The sequence below is a fragment of the Cebus imitator genome, unplaced genomic scaffold, assembly GCF_001604975.1.
Source record: "Cebus imitator isolate Cc_AM_T3 unplaced genomic scaffold, Cebus_imitator-1.0 Scaffold205, whole genome shotgun sequence".
NCBI lineage: Eukaryota > Metazoa > Chordata > Mammalia > Primates > Cebidae > Cebus > Cebus imitator.
Window position 1 is genome coordinate 550,358 of NW_016107520.1, and position 10,246 is coordinate 560,603.

The 10,246-nt window shown below is 43.5% G+C and overlaps 2 protein-coding genes across 4 annotated transcripts in view; one reads left to right on the top strand and one right to left on the bottom strand.

The window, feature by feature from the left end:
• WDR70 (WD repeat domain 70) overlaps window positions 1–929 on the bottom strand; it is a 329,425-nt gene extending 328,496 nt beyond the window's left edge. The window contains exons 1-2 of one of the 3 annotated variants that reach the window (XM_017548233.2): window positions 793–928; window positions 634–699 (exon numbers count right to left, since the gene is read on the bottom strand). In XM_017548233.2, the coding sequence (XP_017403722.1) occupies window positions 634–699; window positions 793–817 (91 nt within the window). In that variant the 5' untranslated portion in view covers window positions 818–928. Of the gene's footprint in view, window positions 1–633; window positions 700–792 lie in introns of those variants that run through there. The other 2 variants (XM_037745605.1, XM_017548235.2) reach the window with 2 other exon arrangements.
• Window positions 930–7,397: 6,468 nt separating this feature from the next.
• The window catches only part of NUP155 (nucleoporin 155), an 81,744-nt gene continuing 78,895 nt past the window's right edge, over window positions 7,398–10,246 (top strand). The window contains exon 1 of the mRNA XM_017548238.2: window positions 7,398–8,045. Within this exon, the coding sequence (XP_017403727.1) occupies window positions 7,889–8,045 (157 nt within the window). The 5' untranslated portion in view covers window positions 7,398–7,888. The remainder of the gene's footprint in view (window positions 8,046–10,246) is intronic.

Below are 10,246 nucleotides of genomic sequence, written 5' to 3' on the forward strand. Positions count from 1 at the left end.
ACTCTACAAAAATTTTAAAAGATCCTTGTATCATACAAAGGTTATTTACAAAAATGTTCATTTTGGCATTATTGGTAAGTTCAAATTAGAAATATCATTTCTCGCCGGGTGCGGTGGCTCACGCCTGTAATCCCAGCACTTTGGGAGGCCAAGGCGGGTGGATCACGAGGTCAAGAGATCGAGACCATCCTCGTCAACATAGTGAAACCCCGTCGCTACTAAAAATACAAAAAATTAGCTGGGCATGGTGGCGTGTGCCCGTAATCCCAGCTACTCAGGAGGCTGAGGCAGGAGAATTGCCTGAACCCAGGAGGCGGAGGTTGCGGTGAGCCAAGATCGCGCCATTGCACTCCAGCCTGGGTAACAAGAGCGAAACTCCGTCTCGAAAAAAAAAATAAAATAAAAATAAATATCATTTCTCTTTTTCTCTCTCAAGGACTCTCAAACTGTCACCTGAGTTGGTTCCAAGGATAAGCAGATTAAAATACAAACAGGGGAAGAGTGTGAACAAACTACAAGGTAGGCACCTGAGCTTCAGTAATTCCGAGTTGACAGCTCGACCATCCCTCCCAGTCTGCGGCTATTCAGACCTCTGCAAAAGGAAAAGGGGCTCTGCCTAGGGTAGTCACTCACCGAACCCCGTGAAGCCCATCGTGACCGCAAGCTGCGGGTCCGGTCCCGACGTGTCTGAGCCTGTCACTGGGGCAAGAAAAGAGAAGAAGCCTCGTTAGTGCGGCGCCCCGGCTCCCCCGACACGGCCCACCCTGCCCAGAGTCGCCTCACGGAACCCACCTTCGCTGGGCCCTGAGCGCTCCATGGCTGGCCGCACACCGCAGAACGAGCCACAACAGCAGCCCAAACAACTGCAGAATGTGCCACTAACCCGCGGCAAATCCGGGAGGAAGTGCCGCCCCCAAACGACAGCGGCGCCGCCGACGCCAAGAGCGGCGCCTTCCGCAGAGGGACTGCTGCTTCCTGCGCAGCGCCGCCCTACCGGACTGGCGGGAAAGCGCAGCGCAACTCAGACGTCTGGAGAGCAAAAGTATCCGGAGTTTCTGTAACACCCTTTACTTTTTTTCTTTTATTTTATTTTTGGAGACAGAGTCTCTGTCACACAGGCTGGCGTGCAGTGGCCCGATCTCAACTCACTGCAACCTCCGCCTCCCGGGTTCTCTGCTTCCCGGGTTCAAGCGAGTATCTGGGATTACAGGCGCCCGCCGCGTAATTTTTGTTTTCCTTTTTTTTGGGGGGGAGGTGTTCGTAGGCAGGGGCAGGGGGGGAGTTTGAGACGGAGTGTAGCTCTGTCACCCAGGCAGGAGTGCAATGACCTTTTTTTGAGACAGAGTCTTACTCCATTGCCAGGTGCCAGGCTGGAGTGCAGTGGTGTGATCTCAGTTCACTGCAACCTCCGCCTCCGCCGTTCAAGCAATTCTTCTGTCCCAGCCTCCCAAGCAGCTGGGATTACAGGCCTCCACCAACACGCCGGCTAATTTTTGTTATTTTATTTTTAGTAGAGATGAGGGTTCACCATGTTGGCCAGGCTGGTTTCGAACTCCTGACCTCAAGTGATCCACCTGCCTCGACCTCCCAAAATGCTGGGATTGCAGACGGTGTTCTTGGCAGGATAACCCTGGCCTCCCAAAGTGCTGGGATTACAGATGTGAGCCACTCTGCCCTGCTTAATTTTTGTATGTCTTGTAGAGACAGGGTTTCCTCATGTTGCCCAGGCTGGTCTCAACCTCCTGATCTCAAGAGATCCATTGGCCTAGGCCTCCCTAAGTGCTGAGATTACAGGCATAAGCCACTGCACCTGGCCTATGAAAGAATATCTTGGCCAGCCCGGTGGCTCACACCTATAATTCCAGCACTTTGAAAGGCCGAGGCAGGCAGATCACAAGGTCAGGGGTTCAAGACCAGCCTGGCCAATATGGTGAAACTCCATCTCTACGAAAAATACAAAAATTAGCCAGGTGTGGTGGTGAGCACCTGTAATCCGAGCTACTTGAGAGGCTGAGGCAGGAGAATCACTTGAACCCGGGAGGTGGAGGTTGCAGTGAGCTGAGATTGTGCCACTGCACTCCAGCCTGGGCAACAGAGCAAGACTCCGTCTCAAAAAAAAAAGAATATCTTATACCATCTTATACCAAAACTTATGTCTTTTGCGCTCAGCTGAATAAGAAATGGGCATCTGATCAGCTGAGTCCACTGCTCCCATATTGTCATTATTGTGGATTCACAATGACACATGGCTTCTTAGATTTCTTTCCATTTCTGTTGTCTACTTCAGTCACAGTATTATGGAATATTGACAATTTTGTCACTTCCTTCTTGTCACACGATTTCAGTGCCATGAGTTCACCACAGAATTAACATCACACATAGTAATGCTATGTTTTCTAGGATTTGACATTTTCAGTGATAATTACTATATTTTGTAAACGGAAATTCCACTACTAAAAACAGAATGCTATAAATAGAATAATGTCTTTTGTTTCCAAAGACAATAGAGTGATACAAAAATAATAAAATAGTAAACATGAACTTCAGGGGTTAAGTTAGGACTATAATTTAAGAGTTATCTTAGAGTAAACGCTGGGAAAAATGGGAAACAGGTTAACAGTGGGTAAATCTGCTGGTTCTTGTAGTGAATTCTTTTTTTCTTTTTTTTTTTCGGTTTGAGATGGAGTATCACTCTTGTTTCCCAGGCTGGAGTGATTTCCCTGGTCCACACTGGAAGAATTGTCTTAGGCAATACATAAAATACATTAACAAAGCTGAGAGCTTAAAAAAAAAAAAAATCACAAATCTCATATTTTAAGAAAGTTTATGAATTTGTGTTGGGCCACATTCAAAGCCATTCTGGGCCACATGTGGCCCATGTGCCGCAGGTGGAACAAGCTTGTCCTCAAACGTGCTTGCTTGCTTTAAACCCACCAATTAAATTGTGGCAATTCCTCTTGGGAAATCTATTTGGATAAACACCCTGAACCCAGTGAAGGCATTGGCCCACGAGTCCCTCTTTCTCTTTCCCTGACTTCATTCCTTGACCTCCACGTGTGCCAGATGCCCCCCAGGACCTGCAAGTAATAAAATTTTTACTTAAATCTGTGTTTCTCCTAATCATTGAAGGAGCATGCTCTATCTTAAAATTCCTAAATTAAAACAGTGCCCTAATATAAATCAAGGCAGTAGGATGCAAAATGTTGTAGTAGTCATTGTATGCTTCACAGTTACATACTCAGTGTAAACAAAATCAGTTTCCCTTAAGAATATCCTTAATAAAGCCATAAACAGTATTCATTTCACTAAATCCTGACCCTTAATTATACATCTTTTTAATACTCAGTATGACAAAATGAGAAGTAGTCATAAATTTCATTTAAAAAAAATTTTTTTTTTTTTTGAGACGGAGTTTCACTCTTGTTACCCAGGCTGGAGTGCAATGGCGTGATCTCGGCTCACCGCAACCTCCGCCTCCTGGGTTCAGGCAATTCTCCTGCCTCAACTTCCTGAGTAGCTGGGACTGCAGGCACGCGCCACCACGCCCAGCTAATGTTTTGTATTTTTAGTAGAGACGGGGTTTCACCATGTTGACCAGGATGGTCTCGATCTCTTGACCTCGTGATCCACCCGCCTCGGCCTCCCAAAGTGCTGGGATTACAGGCGTGAGCCACCGCACCCAGCTAAAAAAAAAAAAAAAAAAAAAAAAAAAATTTCTTACAGATGGGGGTCTCACTATGTTACCCAGACTGGAGTGCAGTGGCTATTTACAAGTTCAATCATAGGCCAGGCATGGTGGCTCATGCCTGTAATCCAAGCACTTTGAAGGCCTAGGCGGACGGATCACCTGAGGTCAGGAGTTCAAGACCAGCCTGATCAACATGGTGAAACCCCATCTTTTAAAAAAAAAGTTCAGTCATGAAGCACTTTAGCCTCAACTTCCTGAGTAGATAGGACCACAGGCACATGCCACCATGCCCAGCTAATGTATATCTAAGTATGATGGTCATCTAAAAGAAAACCACTTGTTAATTGAGTTGTTAGCTTTTTTCCATGGAACATCATTTTTACTTGAAAGAATGACTCACAAAGTACAGTTGCCCAGATTTAGGTATCTGGCAAACATTTTCTCAAAAATAAATGAAATGAATTTATCACTTAAGAAAAACAGGTTGGTCATGGTGGCTCACACCAATAATCCCAGCACTTTGGGAGGATCACCTGAGGTCAGTAGTTTGAGACCAGCCTGGCTAATACAGTGAAACCCCATCTCTACTAAAAATACAGAAAATTAGCCAAGCACAATGGCGTGTGCCTGTAGTTCCAGCTACTCAGGAGGCTGAAGCAGGAGAATTGCTTGAACCTGGGAGGTGGAGGTTGTGGTGAGCCAAGATCAAACCATTGCACCCTAGCCTGGGCGACAAGAGAAAAACTCTTTCTCAAAAAAAAAAAAAAAAAAGAGAGAGAAAAACAATCGTCTATACTTGTTGCCAATTATTAAAATACTTCTCCTTTTCCTAAATACGTAACTGAGGCCAGCTTTTCTTTACATATATGTGTGTGTGTGTGTGTGTGTGTGTGCGTGCATATATATATATAATACATATATTATATATATATTATATATATATGTATTATATATATATTATATATACATAATATGTATATTATATATATAATATATATATATACATTTTTTTTTTTTTAGATGGAGTTTTGCTCTTGTTGCCCAGGCTCAAGTGCAATAGTATCACCTTGGATCACCGCAACCTCTGCCTCCCGGGTTCAAGCAATTCTCCTGCCTCAGCCTCCTGAGTAGCTGGGATTACAGGGGCTTGCCACCACACCCAGCTAATTTTATATTTTTTAGTAGAGATGAGGTTTCACCATGTTGGTTAGGCTGGTCTCAAACTCCCAACCTCAGGTGATTCACCCATCTCGGCATCCCAAAGTGCTGGGATTATAGCCGTGAGCCACCGTGCCCCACCTCTTCATCAAATATTATACTTCAACTAAATAAGTCACAACATGTTGTCATGTTAGAAAAAATAGCAAACATAAACAACCATGTTTGCTTATTCTGCTTACCAGAAGAATTTCACAAAATTCCTTGCCAGGAGAATTTCACAAAGCCCAACACAGTGACTGAGTACAACTCTCTAGAAGAATGCCTTGGAAACAATAAGCAGACTAGAAAACAGGTTCCCACATCTCTTGCTTGAATCAATGCATTTTTTTAAAAGGTAAGTTCAATGTTGCTAGCCCTTGTCCCTTCCAGTATATAACACAGTGTCCCATAGGATTCATGATTATGCCTCTGTAATCTATAACTAGATGTACTTTTAAATCCAAACCTCGATGAGATTTTGCTTTAATGTAAGGTATGAGCTTTTTTTTTAAGAGACAGAGTTTCACTTTATCGCCCAGGCTAGTATGCAGTGGCATAGTCATGGCTTACAGCAACCTGGAACTCCTGGGCTTAAGTGGTCCTCCTGCCTCAGCCTCCCAAGTAGCTGAGACTACAGGTGCACACCACTACACCTGGCAAATTAAAAAAAAAATTTTTTTTTTTAGAGATGGGGGGGGTCTCACTAGGTTGCCCAGATTGGTCTTGAACTCCTGGCCTCAAGAGATCCTCATGCATAGGCCTCCCAAAGTGCTAGAATTACAGGTGTGAGCCACTATACTCACTTTATGAGCATGTTTAATGTAATTTCTGAGTACATGCAGAGATTTCAACACTTGATATGTAAACTGTGGGCTAAAACACTTCTTCAAAGCAGTATAACAGAAACTCCGAAAGGCTGCAATCCTAACTCTAAATTAAACTGACTTTAATTCTTTAAAACCTGGGTATTTTTCTTTAGTTGACAGTAGATATAGATATGAGAATTCAGCTATCCCTTACTGAGCCAGACATTAAAGAGATTTGCAAAAATATGAAATAATCACATTCTTCTCCATTTTAGTTTTAGAAACTATAATGATTTCTTATTTTAAAAGTTATATTAACATGTATTAAGCTTGTTATGCTTTTAAATACATTCTTAAACATTTTACTTTTCATTTTATGAGTTATTCACAAATATTAATAGATGTAACCAATATGAAACAAAAACTCTCTGGAATCCAGAATAATTTTTAAGGGTATCAAGGGGGTCCCAAGACCAAAACATAATTATCTGTTCTAGGGAAAAGGTCAGCAAACTTTTCCTGTAAAGTACCAGAGTCCATATTTTAGGTTTTGCAGTCTTATATATAAACTACTCGGTTTAGCAGTTGTGGTGGGGAAGCAGCCATGGTCAATAAGCAAATGAATTAAAGTAGTTAGATTACACTTTGGGAAGATTTGTTACTATGCAGGAATACCACACCAACATTGTTAAATCTTCCAATTTGTGAAGTTGAAAACTCTCAATTGTGTATTTTGTCTCAAATTAAAAACAAAATCTGTGCCAGGTCATCAGTTTCAATCTGTAGTCTACCAAATAAACTAACAGCTAGAGACCTAACTGCCTATTACATACCAATAATAAATCGTTTTTCTTGTTATATTGGCTATGTTAAATTTTAAGTGTAGATTGGTAACAATATATAATTTCTAATTTTCAGAAATGTAGTCAAGCCTTTAAGGGAGTAAAAATGTAATTCAAATGGCAAAAGACCAATTTAGAGTAATTCAGTTATTGATTTGTTAAATCCTGAAGAACATAACTGGAAGCTTACTTAGGTGAGATTCTAAATAAGGACTGTTTTCTAAAAAGTGCTTTGATTTACCCACTCAGATTGCCTTCTGTAGTAAGTGAAGCCTCTTTTGCCTCTCTGCCCTTTTCTCCCATTCTTCTGCTACAGTTTTTACCTATCCAAATAGAAAAAATTATAGTGAAGACCTTTGTTCTGTTTGTCTCTGCTTGAAGCACCTTAAGAACAGGAAACACTGCGTTAATTTAATAGTCCCTGCACCAGGCACAAGGCAAGTATTCAGTTTCTTAGGATTGTATTATCTCTTGGGTTCTTATGTGATACGAGTTCTTGTAGTAGAACGGGGAACGAAAAGATGAATTAGAACTGTCTGCTATCTCTGCCACGAAAAAAAGCACGGCAGCGGTCCACCTGCACTCAGCTCCTCCTTAAACACGTGTTTCAAACTAAGGGGCCACAAACTCAAAAGACAACTATATGCAATGGAAAACCCTGATAAATTCCAATTTACACCTAAGTCCATGAAGAATATAGTGAGATATTGGTTCATGTCCCTCTCTGTGACAGGGAGGTACCAATTCTTAACTACTCTCACAAGACCGGTTACTTGGAGTGCCAATGTTACCGATGCGCGCACTCAGCCGCAGTTACGTGATTCAGACGCTGGACGTTCCAAGACCTAGGTCGAGCACGCGCTTAAACGACCGGAACCAAAGCAGCCTCCTCAGCGAAGACAGACGACCTAGCTCCCACCTACCGTGTCCCTCCTCCCTCCTCCCTCCTTCCTCCCCATCCCACCCCATCCCGCCCCTATCCTTCCCAGTTCCCTCCGCCCCTATCCTTCCCAGTTCCCTCCCCTTTACCCTTCCCTCCTTCCCTTCCCTAGATAACCGACCCTAATTTTCCCTTTCCACACCCCAAACCCCTCGACGCCCTCGAAAGCATCAGCAGCCACGTCGCTCCACCCCCAACCTCTAGCCCCCTCCCAACAGCTTCCTCTTCCCAGGCCCAGAACGACGTCTTCCAGTTCCCCACCTGATGAACCGGAAGTGCGTCATGTCGAGGCGCGGAGGCGCTCGTTTGGCGCGCGCGCCGTAGGCGGCGGGTCTAAACTGACTACTTGGATCTTTTCTTGTTTTCCTTGGTTTTTGACTTTTCGTGTACCCTGGTGTCTACGATTTCCGAGATGCCCTCTTCTTTGTTGGGCGCGGCGATGCCGGCCTCTACCTCGGCAGCAGCCCTACAGGAAGCTCTGGAAAATGCAGGACGTCTCATCGACCGTCAGTTGCAAGAGGACCGCATGTACCCGGACCTTTCTGAGCTGCTTATGGTGTCTGCCCCAAGTGAGTGATGGTGACCCTCCTTTCTCAGCCGAAAGGACTCTCGCCTGACTGCCTAATTGGCTCCTTATCCCCAGGATTGGTCCCTACGAGGATATCCTGAGATTTATGGCACTATTGGCTGCATTTTTTGGAGAAAATAAGCAAGCAGCTTATTTTTAGGTCTTTTCCTGTCCTTTTCCTGTCTACTTTCTTCATTGTAGATACTTGAGAGGGCAAGAGTGAAGAGCAAGCTCCCAGTTGAAGCAGAAAGAGGCAAAGACCCAAACCTTAATGAGTTTCTCGCCGCTCTCAAGTGTTTATGGCTAAGGCCGTAAGAGAAGCATCACCTGATTCAAGTCCCAAATTTGTTCATTTCTCCTATTCGTTTTGAGTAAATCGTAAGAGCAAACAACGTTAATTTGGGAATTTAGCATGTTATCTTAAAGATACGCTTTATTATTTATTTATTTATGAGACGGAGCTTTGCTCTTGTCGCCCAGGCTGGAATGCAATGGCGCGATTGCAACCTCCGCCTCCCGGGTTTAGGCGATTCACCTGCGTCAGCTTCCCGAATAGCTGGGATTACAGGCTCCCGCCGCCACCACGCCCGGCTAATTTTTGTTTTTTATTTTTATTTTTGTCTTTACTTTTTTTGATTGCTTTGTTTGTTTGTTTTTAATTTTTGTGTTTTTTAGTAGAGACGGTTTCACCATGTTGGCCACGCTGGTCACGAACTCCTGACCTCAAGTGATCCGCCAACTTCGGCCTTCCAAGTGCTGGGATTACAGGCATGAGCCACCGCACTCATCCAAGATACGCTCTATTATGTGTAGAGTTGTGTATTATGAAATGCTGGGAGATCTTAAAAGAATTGCCAGTAGAATAAAGAAAGAGAACAGGGAAATCAGCAGTGCTTATGTACAGGGAGGAAAAAGGCAGAGTATGTGTTGACAAAAGAGGTGACTGGAAAGTAATTCGTTTAATGGTTTTAAATTACAACCAGCTCCCTACAGCTTACAGAATTACATCAGTTGCTCCAGGCGCGGTGGGTTACAGCTGTAATGCCAGCACTTTGGGAGATCCAGGTGGGTGGATCACAAGATCAGGAGTTGGAGACCAGTCTGAACAACATGGAGTAACCCCCGTCTCTACTAAAAATATAAAAAATTAGCTAGGCGTGGTGACACGGGCCTGTAATCCCAGCTACTCAGGAGGCTGTGGCAGTAGAACCACTTGAATCCGGGAGGCGGAGGTTGCAGTGAGCCGAGATCGTGCCGTTGCACTCCAGCCTGGGCAAAATAGCAAAACTCCGTCTCAAAAAAAGAAAAAAAAGAATTACACTTAGGTCAGTTGCTAGAAAAAGTGACCCCTTTGAGAGATGGAATTTGGAGAAAAGCAAAGAAGTGTAAGACAAAAGAGATTGTTGGTGAGCAAGAACCAAAGTAATCTAAACAGGATAATTTGTGTGCGGTGTAAACCAAGAACACCTCTGATTATTTATAAAAATTGTTGATAGATTTGTAATTAAAGAAATGATAGAAACAGCCGGGCGCCATGGCTCATGCCTATAATCTCAGCACATTGGGAGGCTGAGGCAGGCGAACCACCTGAGATCGGGAGTTTGAGACCTGCCTGACCAACATGGAGAACCCAGGTCTCTACTAAAAATACAAAATTAGCTGGGTGTGATGGCCTATGCCTGTAATCTCAGCTACTCAGGAGGCTGAGGCAGGAGAATTGCTTGAATCAGGAGGCGGAAGTTGTGATGAGTGAGATCGCCGCCACTGCACTCCAGCCTGGGCAACAAGAGCGAAACTCCATCTCAAAAAAATATATATTAATTATAGAAACAAAGACAGTATTTGCTCCTTTTAGCTACTTACCAATGAACGCATCTTACAAGAGCTGATTGGCCTATTAGGAACTATCATCTTGAACAACATTACTCACTGTAGCTGCCTTAGGTGTGAAAACCAGATACAAAAACTGCGTAATCTCTGGTCATCCTCTTACATATCTTATGCCTTTACACACCCTCTTTCACCCAATCTCTTCCCCTTCTTTTCCATCAGATTCTTTACCCCTTGCCCTGATTACAGGTGAATTTTAGCATGTTTTCTGAAAGAAGCCCCATCTTCAGGATTTTCTAAGGATTTTATTTTACTTTTATTGTTTCTGCAATGTTAATTCTTTTTTTTTTTTTTTTTTTTTTTTTTTTTTTT